The 18,048-nt window shown below is 45.4% G+C and overlaps 1 protein-coding gene across 2 annotated transcripts in view; it reads right to left on the reverse strand.

Annotated features, from left to right (window-relative positions):
• Positions 1-2,307: 2,307 nt before the first annotated feature.
• adam19a (ADAM metallopeptidase domain 19a) overlaps positions 2,308-18,048 on the reverse strand; it is a 171,399-nt gene continuing 155,658 nt past the window's right edge. For both annotated transcript variants that reach the window (XM_069671980.1, XM_069671981.1), the window contains exons 18-23: positions 14,018-14,126; positions 11,930-12,071; positions 8,708-8,807; positions 7,210-7,461; positions 5,825-6,033; positions 2,308-3,143 (exon numbers count right to left, since the gene is read on the reverse strand). In XM_069671980.1, the coding sequence (XP_069528081.1) occupies positions 3,092-3,143; positions 5,825-6,033; positions 7,210-7,461; positions 8,708-8,807; positions 11,930-12,071; positions 14,018-14,126 (864 nt within the window). In that variant the 3' untranslated portion in view covers positions 2,308-3,091. The remainder of the gene's footprint in view (positions 3,144-5,824; positions 6,034-7,209; positions 7,462-8,707; positions 8,808-11,929; positions 12,072-14,017; positions 14,127-18,048) is intronic.

Consider the following 18,048-nt stretch of genomic DNA (forward strand, 5'->3'; position numbering starts at 1 on the left):
AGCTGGTCTTCCTTTAAAACATACTCGACTGCCTGTGGATGACAAAAGGTCGCTCTGCTTTTTCTTGACATTTACCGAGGAAGAAGACGAGGAAGGAAGAAACTTTTCAGTTTGGACTCTCTATAAACCTCTCTAGTGTCACCATCAGGTCAACAGATACAACTTGCAAGATATTGCATTCTCATGCTGTAATTTAAAGCCACAGTTTAAACTTCATTCACTTTCAACTGTGTCTGTGTAACACAAAACAAACAGTCAAACACAATATCTGACACACAAACACAAACAAACAACCCAATCAAGGCAGCGTCAGACCAGCAGTTCTTGTTAGTTAAAATCAGTGTTTTTCTGAATGGAGTCTGGTGTGTGTGCAGAGAGCGATGTAACGTCTGTGTGTGGTTAAAACAATCATCTTCCTCTGTAACAAAAAGGTCTATCTCTGTAGGGATCCTTTCTGTCATGTTGTCACACACTTAGAATAACAATCTGAGCCTGTCAGTGGAAACAACAACTTTTAGTGGACGACCTTTGGGTACATTTGTTCTACAACCTAACCTGATAGTAGAGGTATAAAAGGTAGACAGTCTGACACTTGTTATCAAATCACTTCCTGATTGATAAGTAATTAAAAAATAATTGATAGTGAAAATCTGGAAGGCCATTGGTCCGTACTTCAAGTTAAAACAATATATTTTCTAATGTACATTAGGAAGCCTAAGCTAATGTTAGCATGGTACCAGTTCCTAGCTAACTGTTTGTTTGCTGTGTTATACAACTCTAGGAAAGGCACTTAGCTAACAATAAAGTTAGCTAGCTAAGCATTACGTTTGCTAGCTAAACATAAAGTTAGCTAGCTAATGGTCATGTAAGCTAGCTAAGGTTAGTGATTGTGACTTAGCTGTCAGTAGGCTACCTGATGAGCTATCAAACTTGTACAATGAATACTCACTCTCTATTGTTTTGTCTTTGCATTGTCTTTTCAGTCTGGGAGCAGTGAAATAACATTCTTGTAGCATCAAACCTGAATCAGTGTTACGTCAGAGGAAAATGGCAGTCATGGGAACATAACGTATTGATGTTATACTGCAGCTTAGGTGACAGCATAATCTGACATGCTGCTGTTTTTAAAACCCGTCACTTCATTTATATGGCTCGCACAATGAATGCTAGCCCAAGGAGCACATTAGCTTATTCTTTCAGCTCCTTGAGGCCTGCAGCTGCACACAACGTGATTTATAGACAGCCATCTTGGAAAAATTAAGCTCTTTTTCATTTTGATCACGTCTGCCGTCTGGCTCAGAGTCCACCCCACAGGTTTGTTTGGGCTCCGTGCGTCCCGGTAATGGGCTAGGAAAACGTCTACATCAATATATCACCCCAAGAGGCCATTCCTTCTCGCTGTCCGTTAGCTCTCCACTCGAACCGCGGACTCTCTGAAAGCATTAGTCTCCAGGGAGGAGAGAGCTGCCTCTCGCAGATATCTCATTTCCAACAGAGTGGAATCCATTAAGAGCAGGTGAGAGAGGAGGCTCCCTGTGATGTACAGCCTTCATCCTCGCTCATCACACAGGAACTATAAGATCATCCGGACTCCACTGTGAGAACAAATGAGGCTTTGTTTTTAAAAGGCATGCTGGTTCTCAGATGATGAGGAGGACTGACTTAAGAGCCGTCAATCTTCTTTTAAATCCCACTTTCTTATTTCGTATTTTATTCTACAGTTGTTTAACTTGTGAGCAGGTTTAGGCCGGGGTAAGGAGAGGCTGTTCTTCATCTACAGGATCTGGGATCAAACCTTCTTTTCTATTGTTCACCTTTAGCAGGACACTCAGACCTCCTGCCGATGGTGCAGAGAACAGGCTTGCTTTTTTCACACTGACAATTGTGTTGAGTTCTCTACATGTTAAAGCAACAACACCTGCACCCCCCCTTAAGAAGGAAGCGGGGGCATGTGTGGACAGTAAGGCTCGGTCAGGTTACACGTGTTTAGAAACAGAGTAATGGCTAAAACAGCTCGTGGTGGTCGTGGCAGCCATTTTATTTTGTGCCATACACATTACATATCTGCTGAAGTTTCCTGCCTTGTCGACCGCTCACAGGCCGCTCATAAGGATGATTCATTTTTCCCCGAGCATCAATCAAAGGAAGTGACAGGATTAAGTTTCACTGTTGTTGTATTTTATCTGATTTCATGTGACAAATGAAACTTAATGAACTGTTTCATCAGGCTGAACTCTGATTAGGAACTTATTATACTTATAATATTGTTCTAATTAGAATTAAAAAGGACATAATTAAAGAAAGTCGATGATAGTTTTGTAAAAATATTTTATGTAACAATTTAAAAGTCATAACACTCAGCAAAAGACATTCAAATCAACATGAGCGGCCGGGGTGTGTCCTGCAAGTCCTCCACCATGTAAACAGTGTAGAAAAGAAGCTGCTGTGTGATTGGCTCTCCTCCCTGCTGATAGGCCTCTGTTACTCCATTTGTATTTTGAAACTCAAACAATACAATAAATTATAAAACCCAAAGAAAGATGGAGGAGTTGTGGTAAACTCGATGTGACGGACTCACGCGTTCAGGACACACCCCGGGTGTGAAGAGACCTCTTTGGCACGTAACACAAATCATAAAACGAGACGCGACACAAACTGTAAACAGGACGAGTCGTTACAAAACGCAGTTTTTAAACACAAAGTTAACAGGTTAAAAAAACAAACAGTAATCCTAAAAAAAACTCTTTTGGCAAATGTGACCGCCCCCCAGCGATGACACTTGTCTCAGTCTGCAAGGCCTCCGTGCAAAACCGCGTCGTTGTGGTTAATGTGAGCACGCTGGGAGGAGGAGGAGGAGGCGGAGGAGGAGGAGGTGGAGGAGGAGGAGGCGGAGGAGGAGGAGGGAGACGTTGTATTTTGAAGTCTGAACTTTGTGTCTCTGGTTTTAACTTTGTGTTTGTCCTCCTCTGGTCGGTGCGACAGCTCTGTGGTTTTCCAGCCAAAGTCTCTTTAGTGCAAATAAGCTGTCAGCGGCTGCCTCCTCGGCGGGGGGAGGAGGGGGGAGGAGGGGGGAGGAGGGGGGAGGAGAAGGTCATTTTCGTGGCGGAGGCGAGGCTGTGTTTGGTTTGGCACCTGGGACCGGTCTGCAAGGAGACAGAAAAAACAAGACGAGATTCTGGGTTAACAATGAGGCTGAATATACTGTACTGTTCTGTCAGCACAGCCCAGAACCAGGAGTCCATGTTTCCCTAACAAGTGTTCTGTCTGCATCAGCCTGATGTCTTCTGAACTGTGAAACGTTAGGAGGACACTCAGTTACAAGAGAACAATCCTTTAAGTATTCGGGTCTTTGGACGGATGACAGGCTCTCTTTTAGATGCAGAGGGACGACATACTGAGAAAACACTCACTCACTCAGTCAGTCAGTCAGTCAGTCAGTCTCTGTGGATAGTTTAGGTTGAATAAATAAAAAGAATTATGCAAATGCCTCCTAACATCCTTCTAAGAAACCTCTGCCATGTCTCCAGTGTGTCACATTGGGCCTGTTTCTGTTACGTTCCGTCTTCTATGTAAAACGCTCAGAGGTTGAGAGGTGGGCCGAAGTCGTTCCTCCTCTGAGCCGGCAGAGGAGGTAGCAACAGAGGCGAAATTCTAAGCTCAGTCCAAAAGGCAGCTGGGCTCAGCTGAAGTTTCAAGAACTTAAAACTAAAACTTCAGCCCAGCTGCCTTTTGGACTAAGCTTAGATTAACACCTGAATGACAGAGGACCTTCACAGACAGAGGAGGTGAGACCCAGGTGAAACGGTGGAGCTGGCAGGGCAGAACATCGGTGTGTGTGTGTGTGTGTGAAAGATGAACTGTTTGTTGACACCTCTCGCACGTTTTGCTTCTGCAACACCACAACGCTGTAACAACTGTGTGCCTTCATTCACACAGAGGACAGTGGATGGGCCGTCGGTCTAACCTCAGAGCGACCAGCGCCCCAGCTCCAGCATTGATCGTGTTCCACTGGGTTTTAGTGGCCATGCTGTTTGTGTAGGAGTGGGGAGACACACCTGTACCACCTTTTCTCTCTACCAGTTATATTGTAGGTATATTCTTATATCATTTGAACCTCTTCTGTTGCTTTCCATGTACAGTTAAAGCCTAGTTGCTGTTGCTTCTCCCTCCTCATCAGGTGTCTGAATTTACACCTGAGTTACATCAGCAGCAGGCTTTTAAGCATGAAATCTGATGAGGGATCTTAGCAGAGAGAAACAGATGTACTGCAGAGACATTTTGATCCATCTGCTCGATTACAGGAGGAGAGGATCCATAAAACCTGGAGAACAGTCCCCTGGAGGTTTCCTGCCTGACTTTTACAGCATGTACAGATAAACTGCACCGAGCTAAAAGCATGACTCTGCATCTGAACACAGTTTAAGTACCAGCCTTTAGACCGCAGCTCTGTCACTGTATAAACTATGAGAAGTGATTGCTGAGGAGGAGGAGACGATTCAGGGCTGCTCGGTTTGTAAACTTGGAGTGTTTATGTGCTCACGGCCTCCATTAACAGAGGACAGCATGCGATATAAAGTTAGGAATATGTGTGGGAGTTTCTCTCACAGGTTAAACTTTTTATAGGTCATAAAAGGTTCAAAGTCAGAACAAACAACAAGCAACACGCTGCTTTAAGGGGAAATTATGTTTTGGAATCACTTCAGCCAACAGCCACAAAACAGGCTGTAATGGCTGCAACATAATCCTTGATGGGTCAAAGGTCGTCCACTAAAAGTTCTCGTTGTTTCCACTGACAGGTTCAGATTGTTCTTCTAAGTGTGTGACAACATGACAGAAAGGATCCCTACAGAGATAGACCTTTTTGTTACAGAGGAAGATGATTGTTTTAACCACACACAGACGTTACATCGCTCTCTGCACACACACCAGACTCCATTCATAAAAACACTGATTTAAGCTCGTAGAACAAAGGAGCTGCTGGTCGACTGCTGCCTGAATCTGTCTGGTTTTCTTATTGTGTGACACTTGTGTTTTAAATTGTAAGTTGGGATACAATACAAGATATTTGTACGACACACAACAACACAAAAACACACAACACTTAAATTCAGCAGTAGAACGAACACTTCGACGTTCTGTGAAGTTAAATTCACGTTTTTGGCAAAGGAGTCTGGTGGCTTTGAAGAAAGCGATTAAATAGCTAGTTTTGGTTAATAAAAAAAACTATTTTTATCGAAAAAAAAATCTGATGCATCTTTCTCATTAAAGCCACCAGACTCCATTGGAAAAAACACTAATTTAACTTTGCAGAAAACAGGACCTTCTTTAGTCTGCTGCGGCTTTAATGTCCGACTTTGGTGTTTTAAATTGTTATTTATGATCCTACACAATTTATGTGCAACACAAAATAACACAAACAAATCAAACAAACAAGCCAGCAGTAAAATAGCAAGTCTTTAGTTCTGTAAGGTTAAATCAGTGTTTTTCTGAATGGAGTCTGGTGTGTGTGCAGAGAGCGATGTAACGTCTGTGTGTGGTTAAAACAATCATCTTCCTCTGTAACAAAAAGGTCTATCTCTGTAGGGATCCTTTCTGTCATGTTGTCACACACTTCTTTACATGTCCGTGACAAAAACAAGCACTTAGAGGACTTTGAGTGAGGACACTTGCCCACAGCAGTTACGTTGCAGCCTGAGTCACTGCTGCAGACTGAAGCAATCTACTGGAGCAAAGAAAAACATTCTGTGTTTGTTCAGACTGCAAAACATGTAAATGTAGAGCCCAGGTTTAAAAAGCATTACACTGTGTCTGCGTGTTAGCCCACCTGAGAGCTCTGAGAGGGGGGATGGCTGACACTTTGCCCACAGGTTTGGGTCCTGTTGCCGGGGGCATCATCACCAACAGGCCCGAGGAGGGTTTGGAGGCCGTGGTCCGGGCTGGACTCACTGTGGGGGAGGCTCCTCGGGCCGGGCTGAGGGGGAGTGGCCTCTGAGGAGGGAACGGGGACGGCCTGGGCTGCAGCTCGGACACTAACTGAAACAGAACAAACAAAAATATTGATTATTGATTTAGATTCAGTTTTAGATTTAAGGAAAGAAGAACGAAAGCAGAGAAATGTTTAAAAACCAAACAGTGCAAACAGACAGTCATCAACAAGTGGGACCACCGCCACTAAATCCCTGGCACATGTACACAGCAGGGAGCAGAACCCAGTTCCAGTTTGTGTCCTGGACTGGATCCAGGTCGTCTCCAGAATGAGTTCAGCTGGCTGATAAGAGGAGCTGGTGTCCCGTTAAACAGAAGCAGCAGATTAAAGTTAGCACCACAGAACAGACCTGAGATCAGATCAAATAATCAACCCATGAAACGTTTGGATATTTGACTCCAATAAGAAGAAGCTACATCTCATTACAAACTAATCTGAAGGTGTTTTACACTTCAAAACGAAATGTTGGAGGATGGATCAATGAGAAACACATCTCTAACTGTAACTGATCTGGAGTCCTCGTACACACAGACAGCGTCCAACACTTTCCTCATTAGCTCCGTGTGTTTGGAAACAGCTCACAATATGTTCTCTGCATTCAGCTGCTGTCAGGACAAACAAGAAGTCCTCGTAGAGCTGTGCTGTCAGAGTCCAACACTGAACTGCAGTTCCTCTGGTGTCCACTTGAGGCTGTCTCCAGCAGTGAGTCAGTCCCCACAGAGCCCCATGTTAAACTTTACAGCAGAAATAAACATGTTTACAGCCTGGTACAAAAAACACTTTGGGTCTCTGTAGCTCATTTCTCTCTTCATGACAACTGTACGGGGAGAATCTTTATACAGCTCACCTGTTTGAGTGACAGGTGGGACTGGACCTTACTTGATCAGTTTCAGAGAGACTGTCTGAAGAGCGAGGCCATGTTTTCTCTTTTGTCGCGCTTGTGGCGGAACATGAAAGATCAATGTCGTCTTCTTTATGAAGCTTTTACAAAGAGCGGTTAAGACGAGGATGAATTCAGAGTTCTTTGGCCGACAGCTGGAGCTGACTCGCTGACTCGTTATCAAAGGCAGCTGTCCCTCTTAATGTGAAAAGATGTAATTATGTGTTTCTGCTTTCACAAAGCTCAGAGCCTTTGTGGCTGCCTGCCTGAATGTTGCTCCACATTTACCAAGTCAGTTTTATATTTTGATTCTAAACAGCTTTTCAGTTTGGCGATGTGTTACCAGTGGCGATCTTGTCGGGTTGAGTGGCAGAGGTTTCTTGGGCGGGCTGAGTCTCTGTTGGGTCGCCGGAGATTTAGGCGGGGCCGATGGGGGCTTGCCAGCAGGCAGAGGCGGGCGAACGACCTTGATTCCCTTGGAACCGCCCTGGGGAGACGGGGCAGGTCTCAGAGGTCGCACAATGTTCACCGGCTGGGTGCCGTTGGAAACAGGGCCCGGTCTGAGAGGCAGCACCTCTTTGCTGGTGTGAGGTACCTGAACGCAGAACAAAGACAACGAAGCAAGTCAATAACAGAGAGAATAACCTGAAACCACTTTGGAACCTTCACAGAATCCTGGAAACACCGGTCAGTGTGAAAGGTCCAGGTTTCAAGATGTGGGACCGAAACAGCTGTTATTGCTCCACTTTATAGTTGTCACACATTATCATTAGATGTTGTCATCAAAAGGTGCAGTACTGATCGTCGTCTCTATACAGGTGACACCTTGTACAGCTTTATAGCGTTTGATGCTGATGACTTTCAGTGACCTTTATTCCCTCTAAAAGATTGCTTCAGTCAGCAGCTGTGACACAGGCTGTAAGGAGCTGTGGGGCGCACTACTAACCACTGCACCACCGTGCAACCCTCAGAACCTGAACCTGAGGACGCCGCATCGAGGACTGTGGCCTCTGCACATTTAGCCTCTGAGCTAAACGGGCGCCCTCGGTATCTTATATCTTTATTGATACGTTCTTATTATTGTTATTGTATGTTGAACACATGTCGTGTCAGATCAGGACGAAGGATTTAAAAAGCCTCATTCTGGCAAACACACGAAACGAACTGATCGAGGAAACAGGAGACCTGTAACTCTCGAGTTTCACCAGGAAAAAGGACCATTTTGTCGATGGAGTCTGGTGGCTTTGGATAGATGATGGACAGCTGTAAAACATGTATCTCTGTCGGGATCCTTTCTGTCATGTTGTCACACAGTCAGAGAAACAATCTGAGCCTGTCAGTGGAAACAACAAGAACTTTTAGTGGACGACCTTTGACCGGCTGAAAGGATTATAAGGATTATTTTGCAGCCATTCCAGCCTGTTTTTAGGTGGCGGGTTGAAACTATCTACAGGAGCAATTCATAAATGTTTTGTTCCATTACTCGTCTAGACGCCAACATACAAAAAAATTAACCCAGGTAATAAAACCCCGTTTAAGACTCAATGATCCTCTTTCCTGTCTTTGTCTCGCTCCTTTCTCCCTCCCCGCCAATGACCAATGCCCCCTCACCGATCCAATTAAATAAATGCTATAAAAACAAGGAAGTAATGACATGATGAAACTGTGCTGAAGGCAGTGTGAGCTGGAGGAGAGGAGCGTGGGGGACGTGGGAGGAGGCAGGCTCTAAGTGGTCACACAGAATAACAAGCTGCTATAAAATGAGGCTGTTTAATATGAAGGTCAACCTCATGGACGCTCCATTACTCACTAAAACACAGCACTCCACTCCCTCCACTCACCCCCTTGTGGCCGCCGGCCTTGTTGATTGGTCCGACCACCTTCAGGTGAAAGGCAGGATTCAGATGTCCGTTCTTCCCTTTCTCCAGCGAGGCCTCCAACCTGAGCAGAGAGACGAGGACAGGCAGAAAATCAAGCTGCTGCATCACTGCACTGAGCCTGGCATTGATCTGAGTTCCCCAGGTGGGAGAGGAGACGGAGGAGGAGACATGATGTTTCTCATGCAGCGTGATGAGAGAGGGGATAATGAGGCAAGGATGAAGCTGGGAACACAACACTGACATATTATCTCCTTACAGCTGTAGACACAGGACGACGTCAGCATTTAATTGGATTCATGTTTGTGAGAGGTGACGGATGTACGAGCAGAATTTCTTTTAGTCTCTGCCAACTTCTGGAGAGATCATCCATCGCTTTAGATACGTGTGTGGTGCTGGAACATGTATACAGAGCTGCAGGTGTGACCACTGAGAGAGCTGTGAGAGTCCGACTCTGGTTGTTGGTGAGTGAATGTGTGTGTGTGCGTTCACACCGAACGCGAATAGACGCAAATCTGCGGTGAGATTTCATATAAAGTCAATGCAATGATGCGATTCTCCTGATGCTGTTGGTAACCATGGAGATAAGCACCGCTTCCTCTCCTCCATTCCGGAAGCGAAGGGCGAGCACTCGCCTGATATCTAAACGCAAGTTTTGATCCGGCGGTCAAACTCGTGCGAGTGACACGAGGCGAACGTTCGCGGAGCGTTCGGTGTGAAGGCACAGCTCGTGTGCGGTGTGCTGCTCCGGTCATATCGCTGCTCTCCACGCGACAGGAACTAAACTGTTCGGTCTGTCGGCTGCTCTTTGTGTTTGCATGTTTGTTTATCTTGTAAGTCTGTATTTTAATGCTCTCTGACTGTTTCTGGTGTTTGTGTCCTGCTGTCTGACGTTAAGCACTTTGTAACCTGTGTTTAATCTTGTGATAACCCCACCACACGTTTACAGACACATGCAGTCCAGCACAACGCCACGGCTGAGTGAAAATCAACTTAACTAAATATTAGCGGCTCCACAGAGAGAGGATTCACTGCAGGGCGGTGACGTTGGGTTGAATCAGACTGTGCTTAAAAAGCTGGTAAGTCTGTGTATGTACACACTGCAGGCTCTTAGCTGATTAGAAGGCTTTCCAGGCACTGGATGTCTATATGCTTAGAAAGGCCTTTAATCAGTTGGAGCCGCCTGCTGTCCTGCTGTTGAACTGTGAATGAACCCAAACTTCTGGCCGTGGAACAAAACCAAAAGAAGCAGAGCGTTTGCATCGCTGCCGGTTCTGTAAAGACTCTTTTTAATCATCGTAGTGTCTCAATTTTCCGTATCGTTAGCCGTTCATTCAGTTGTCTTTGCTGCAGTTAGCGTAAAATCCTGCTGAGGCCAAACATCAGCAGCGTTTAGCCTTTCCCTCTGTCTTCATTTGGAAGGTCAGGCTCTTTAAAAGGCTGCTGTAACGCTGGAGCAGCTCCAAACACATTTCTGTTCTGTAAATCACCGAGGAGGACCGGAGGCACTGACTCAGCCGCTGTTATGACGAGGCTGTCTCGCTGGCTGAGGTATACGGCCGCGCTCATAAAGGAAGCTTCAGGCTTTATGAGGACATGGATTTTGTTTGGTTTTGATGGAGAGGAGCTGCGGCACAAAAAGCTGCCGTTAATGCTGATGTAGAGACGGAAAGTTCTGGTGTGTGAATCGATGTGCTGGCAGACATGGTGATGCACCCTCGTCCTCCCTCCACGAAGCCTCTCCCCTACCTCCTCCTTTTACAACCTTTCCTTCATATCCGTGATGTATCGTCCTCTTTGCATGCATGATTCATTTCCTCCTCCTTTCACATTTTGTTTCTTTCCCTTCTCATGCAGACAGTGTGATATGTGACGGCTGTGCTGCATAGTAATACACTGCTGTTTTTCAGCAAACAAATACGTTCCAAGAAAGAGGAAGTCAGAGAGGAGGATCAGGCAGCAGAAATGGGATTTTTTCTTGCTTTATCTCTGTGATTTCTTTTTTACTTTACGGGGGGTTCCATTATTCTCATACCTTGGCGCTCCTTTTACATATTTTAGGGTCTAAATGACAAATAGGTATAAAAAGTTTTGGAATTGCTCCAGCAGATTGCTTTGTGGAAAAGGCTCCCGATCAAAGGTGGTCCACTAAAAGTTCTTGTTGTTTCCACTGACAGGCTCAGATTGTTATTCTAAGTGTGTGACAACATGACAGAAAGGATCCCTCCAGAGATAGACCTTTTTGTTACAGAGGAAGATGATTGTTTTAACCACACACAGACGTTACATCGCTCTCTGCACACACACCAGACTCCATTCATAAAAACACTGATTTTACCTCACAGAACACAGGAGCTGCTGATCTACCTCTGCATCAGCCTGAAGTTTGTTACGTGTTACCAAAATACTGTGTTGGATTCAAACTAACAATTTAAAACACCAAAGTCACACAATAACACAAATAAACAAAAGAAAAGGAGGCAGAGGTAGATCAGCAGCTGTTGTGTCCTGTGAGGTTAAATTGCTGTTTTTCTGAATGGAGTCTGGTGTGTGTGCAGAGAGCGATGTAACGTCTGTGTGTGGTTAAAACAATCATCTTCCTCTGTAACAAAAAGGTCTATCTCTGTAGGGATCCTTTCTGTCATGTTGTCACACACTTAGAAGAACAATCTGAGCCTGTCAGTGGAAACAACAAGAACTGTTAGTGGATAAGTTGTGTTATGTTGCAGCCATTAAAGCCTGCCTCCGGGCTGAAGCTATTCACTGCAGAAACTCCAAAACTTTTATATCTTACCCAAAATAGTCAGGTAAAGAAATAAAGGAATTACTGTCTGATTAATTAAATATCAAAAAGAACACAATGAAACAATAAACCATAATTCTCTTTGTGCCGTCAATCTAGGTCTATGATTCCTCTCTGTTCTGGATGACGTTCCAGTTATGCTTGTGTAGTGAGTTTAACAGACAGACAGGCAGAAAGACAGACAGACAGACAGACAGACAGACAGGCAGGCAGACAGACAGACAGACAGACAATCAGACAGACAGACAGACAGACAGACAGACAATCAGTCAGACAGACAGACAGACAGACAGGCAGACAGACAGACAGACAGACAGACAGACAGGCAGACAGGCAGACAGACAGACAGACAGACAGGCAGACAGACAGACAGGCCACTGTACTTGTTGTTCTTGTTCTTCTCCCTCTGAGAAAGCCACTTGTGGAAGTAGGACGTCTTGATCCTGTAGCAGTAGAAGAGCAGCAGCACTGCAGGCAGCAGCACCAGGAAGGCAAACAGCAGCCCCACCACCAGCCCCACCTGACCTGTGGACACGCACACACACACACACACACACACACACACACACACACACAGAGCATGTTTACATATACATACAGTCTGTGTGGTGTGCCTTTGACTCTAACATATCAGACTCTCAGCCTTAACACAAGGACAAGCTAAAAACAAGGACAGCAATCATTTTTATTCATATTTATTTTCATTCATCTTCTTCCTTTTATTTCTCTTCAGTGCTTTGACTCCGCCTCCTCTCTCTCTCTCTTGTCCTCTTGGTTTAACTCCATATTTAATGCAGCTGTGCATTGTCTTGCCGTGTCAGCCATGTTGTTTGGGTTCTTGCTTCTTTTGTCTTTGCACTTTGTAAACTCTTGCTGTATAAATAAAGTTATTATGATTCTGCTTTCACACCTTTACTTCAGTAAAACAACCGAGGGTGCAGTCACACCTGGCAGCTTTGGTCCGAGCTGCTGTCAGATATTTATTCTGCAGTAGATCAACTTTCTCATTAAATGTTGAAACACATGTTTACTCTCTGTGCAGCTTTATCTGTGGACAAACCTCTTTAAACATGTGGCTCTGATACAGATCAATGATAACAGTGATAACTAACGGCTGGACTTTACAGGCTCGCGTGTTTCAGCAACATGTCTGCTCATTAAAACAAAACATATCCTACGTGTGTGTTCAGCACTCAGGTACATGTAACACAGGTAGCTGTGTTCAAGCTGTCACGTAGTGGAGTCAAAGGTCGACATGTTCCTGTGAGACGTGCGTTAGAGGATAACAATAAAGAAATACTGAAGTAACACTACTTTAGTCATAATTAATGCTTAACTCTAAGCTAAGTCTGCTGCTAGCTTTAGTTAGCAAACACTGCTACAAGCTAACTGTAACATGATCTATTAGCTCGTTAGCTGTGTCACAACTTTCTGAGTTGTCAGACTTTATTTTAGAGAAACGCTGGACTCTTCCTCCTCCTCATGTTCGCCTCTGCCTCCTCCACGGCTGTCATCAGCGCACAGCTGGGGTGTCGAGTGGCTTTCTAGGGGCCCTTCAAAATAAAAGCCCTCCGCTATTTTTACGTCTCTAGTGGCGTGGTGGGCGCCGGTTCAGAATTAAAGTGGGCCAACTGAGAAGCACCTTAAAAGTGGAACGATGTAAATCCCTCAAATCTGGGCGAGACTGTCCTGAAGTGGGCCGACTGCATCTCTTTTTACTTTCTCTTTTTTTATGACCTGTCAGCTCCAGCTGCCCTCACAGCGGCCGGGGGTCCTGCTGGGCCCGGCCGTCTTTGCCCCAGGGTGACAGTAAACACACAACCACGATGCACTCAGCAACACGGTGTTTGTAACCAATGAGACAGCAGGTGGTGCTTCGGAGAACCACTGTTTTAATGTGGACGGTGATTTAGAAGAAAAGAGCTGCATGTGATGAATCCAGCTGAATGTTGCTGCTGTTTGTGAGGACAGGTAAAAAGCTGCAGGCTCCGGTGACCTGTGCATCCTCAACAGATGAGCTTTAAACACGACGCTGCTTTTAAAGCGTGTCAGAGACGAGTACGTTTCTGTGTGTTTCCCTGGACAGCGAACACGTTCCCTTTACTTCACACTTGAACCTTTGCACTCTCAATCAGATTTATTCCACATTCCTGCACAGCTGAGAGAGACTGTTGCTCATTCTCTGTTCTGGGAATTCTTTTTGTTTATATTCATGCGCCCTGACTTCTTTGTTTTTCTCTTTGTTTACTGCGAGCAGGATCGGGACGAGAACATTTCCTGTAACGCAGAAATAAAATCTGAGTCTGAGTCTGATGAAAGCTGCAGCACGAGACACAGTAACCTGTTTTATAATTGATCTTATTAGCACATGGAAGCTTAGCACTAAAGCATGACACACTCTAAATGTGTGTGTGTGTGTGTGTGTGTGTGTGTGTGTGTGTGTGTGTGCGCGTGTGTGTGTGTGAACTCACTGTCGTACTGCACAGGTCCGCTGTCCACGCTGCCTCCCAGTCCTGGTTTCTCACAGAAAGGTGGAGCCCAGCCGCGACTACAGTGGCAGTTCCCATTACTGTTACACACCTGCAGACACACACACACACACACACACACACACACACACACACACACGCAATGTGATTATCACTCTGTCTCAGTGTAACCCTGTACCTGTGTGCCTGCAGGAGGACAGTAGCAGCCACATTATAGCACTCATTTGTTGTTTACTGCAGAGATTCACTCGTCTCTCTATCTTTAGTGCAGAACACGGACATGAAAGTGTTTCCACCAGAGTGTAATTATTATTTTGAGTCAGTAGGATGAGTACATGGTGCATACTTCACCACAGAAGCCCTGAGCGGACGTGCATCCATACATGTTCAGTCATTTTCTGGAGATCTCGACTTGTTTGTCTGGAGATAACAGAGCTGGTGTTCTCGAGATAACGGGATCATTTTCTGTCCAACAGGCTGGTCGCTGTGCTGTCACAGAGCAGGACACGCCATGCTGCCATCGCCCACACCAAAGGGCTTTTCAGACGGGGGGTCACTTTCAATGAGAGGTGAGCGGGCAGGCAGGCGGAGCGACAAGCGGGTCGTGCTCGTCTCACAGACACGCCCGTCTGCTGCCAGAGTTTAAAGTTGTTGAACTGTTTTTTACGCGACGCACTGAAGTAACCGAAACAACAACGGATGAGAGACTGATCGTTACTCTAGAGCCACTTTGTAAACAGTTACCAGGACATGACCAGGAGGGCCTCAGCATGGCAGAGCATCAGCGCAGGACTGGATGCATCAGGTAACGTTAGGTTTACCTTAAGCCAGGCTGTACGTCATGTCAGTTAGTAACGGTTCAGTTACAAATGGGGCGACGCCTGCGATTTAATAATTGATATACGTCACTTCCACATCACCTGACAAACACTTCCTCGCAATGTGGCGTCTATTTAAGCTGCAAGATGTCCGCTCTCTCCGTCTGCTCTGTCATTGCCATCGCTGCACCAGTACTGCGCTCTAACTTTCAGCCCCACCACCACCCAGCATCCACCTGCAGGCTCCGAATAACGGAGTAAATAAAATGTACGGATGTGTGTCAACTTAGGGCCTCCGTAGTTTTCAGTGGCTGTTTCATCGCTCTGTTTAAAGCCACCAGACTCTGTAGGCTGTTTTACTTTGTGGTACATCGGGGTCGCTGTCTGCTGCTGCCTTAAAAACCATCATTTTATTGTTAGTATTGTGTTTCTTTGGCGTTTTAATTGATGACTTTACACTCAGTTATCATTCAAAAATGTATCTGTATGTATCGAGCCAGCAGCAGAGCAGCAGCTCCTGAGAGCTTAAATCAGTGTTTTTCTGAATGGAGTCTGGTGTGTGTGCAGAGAGCGATGTAACGTCTGTGTGTGGTTAAAACAATCATCTTCCTCTGTAACAAAAAGGTCTATCTCTGTAGGGATCCTTTCTGTCATGTTGTCACACACTTAGAAGAACAATCTGAGCCTGTCAGTGGAAACAACAAGAACTGTTAGTGGACGACCTTTGACCCATCAAGGATTATGTTGCAGCCATTACAGCCTGTTTCACTGCTGCAGGATGAACACATCTACCCGAGCGACCCGGGTTGACATGGTGTGTCTTTCGACCTTCCCTGTTGACGTTAGAAATGAGCCTGACAGCTCAGCTTCGGGTGACTGTTCGGGCAGCGGCTCTCCCGTTCGCCTGGCTGTTATTTAATTAGGATGTGACGTATTATGAGTGAGGAGAAACCCAGCCAACACATCCTCTCCTCCTTTAATCCCCTTCTTCTTCTTCTCTCTGTTGTTTTATGCCGTTTGTCCCTCCTTTGTTCCCGTCTCTCACAGTAACAGTGGATGGATAATGGAAGTGGCTTAGAGTCAGGATTATTCCACACAGCTCGACAGCTCTGCCTTCCTCCCAGCTTAGGGTGGCTCTGATGTGTTTTTTAATTCAACATTATCATTTGATTCACAGTGATCCCGCGGCTTTTAGAGCGCGCTGGATTTTAATGCAAATAAACAGGAATAATGAGCAGAGGAAGAGCAGCTCGCTCTGAGAGAACGGCTGCTTTGCATCTTTTAAAGAAGTCATACAGGACATTTTCATTACAGGAGCTTCTTAACAGTCCTGCAGACTCAGAGGGCTGAGGGACATCTCACACATCAGCCGAGGAGTGTTTAAATCCAGGTCGTGGCTTCGCTGCACACTGATGCTGATGCTGAAACATTCCCAGAGAAAGTGCAGCAGGTTTCTGGAGTCTGATAAGAATCAGCTAACAACAGCCCGCCCTTCATGTCGCCTGAATGCTAATGGGCTAAATAGGCATGTTAATCACCGATAGCATAATTACATCTCGGTGTAATTGGAGCGTAGCCGTATTTTCTCCCTCAGTTAGGGCCGGTGAGTTACACAAGACGTATGCAGATATTAATCAAGTTTTATGTCCAGATAAAAAAGTTTCTTTTGCTCAAGTTTAAAACAAGTTAATTAAAAACACTTTAGAGGTAATTTACTGCCAAATGTAGTGAAGTTTTTTACTGTTCACGCCACATTTGCCCTCTTTATCCAACACTCAGAGGTGATTACAGGTCATTATTCAGAGGGCGTCGTGGTGGAACGGCTCGCAGTCGTTTTGATTCTTACAGACTGTTGGAAAGTATAATCGGGTCGGGGGGGGGTGACCTTATGTTTCACTTTTTAAATGGAACAAAGCTCAGACACTCTCCAGCACCACACACATCTTTGGTCTCATGGTGTATATGTATATGGTGTATCCCGTCTTTATAAAGAGAAAACACCAGGTGTTAGCAGCCCGTCTAATAATGATGTTATTGGTCAGTTTATAACCTGTTCAAAGAGTCTGACAGTGGATTGTATCTGTGTTATCTCAGACGCAGCCATGACGACGGTCTGCTCTGAGAGCGTGCTGAGGAGTAACGAGTACGACTGATGAGGCTTCTCTTTGGGGGCTTTGATGTTGCCTGTTGCCATAGCGAGGAGTTTGACTGACAGCCAGCCATCCAATCATGACAGCCACAGACCAGGGAGCTTTTTGAGTCGTCCAATCATGACTCCCGGTTTGTGCTGCGTACGGCCTGATGGTTAGACAGAAACTTGACGACACTGAATTTGATCATTTTATATTTAACAGCTAACATTCAAACTTATGAACACACAAGTCATCCGAGTCATCAGGCCTCAAGTCCAAGTCGAGTCCCAAGTCATCAAAACAGTGACTCGAGTCGACTCGACTCCAAGTCACCAAGTCTCAAGTCCACATCTCTGAGAGTCCAGTTAACCCTGGACCAGAGACGTGCCTCGTGGGCCCCACAGACGTCGTCACCCACTGAAGCCTCCAGGGTTGAAACTTTCCGGTCACCATCTTGGATATCTTTATTCACATATTCTACATGTGCAGGCGTGGGACTGGATTTTAGTTCAGGAATTGTCCTGGTTTCTGTTTGTAGTACATTTGTAGTCCAAATAGTATTGACCAATCACGTATCAGCAGCCTGCGCTGTTGACAGGTTAAGATGACAGACTTTTCAGTAAAGACACTGTAGCTGTATATTTCACCTTCTCGCCAACATAACAAAGTTGTGTCCTGAAGTTTGTTCTTTGTAATAAAAAGTCCAACCTTGAAATCCAACCGTTTCCATCAGTGTCTCGGCCCGGCTCGCCGTGTTTACTCTGGAGAGACGGAGGGCAGAAAAACACGACGAGCGACTGAAGGGAAAACAAACACTACAGATTTAATTTTCCTTTGGCTTTACAAATATTACAGCGCAGACAAAAGCATGTCAGCAGCTTTCCTCTGAAAGCCCTCAGCTACCAGCAGCTGTACTGCTGCCATATTGCATTACACTGCTGTGCTGTTTCCTGAGCCCGGCGGAGCCCGGACAGAAAACTGACAAAACAATCTAGTGAAGAATCTGGCTCGTCTTTTCACCGTGGCATCGCTGAGATCATTACGTTTAACGAGTGCAGATCTA

This window comes from Semicossyphus pulcher, unplaced genomic scaffold (assembly GCF_022749685.1).
Source record: "Semicossyphus pulcher isolate SPU_LCO1_2020_fin unplaced genomic scaffold, fSemPul1.0.p SCAF_21, whole genome shotgun sequence".
Lineage (NCBI taxonomy): Eukaryota > Metazoa > Chordata > Actinopteri > Labriformes > Labridae > Semicossyphus > Semicossyphus pulcher.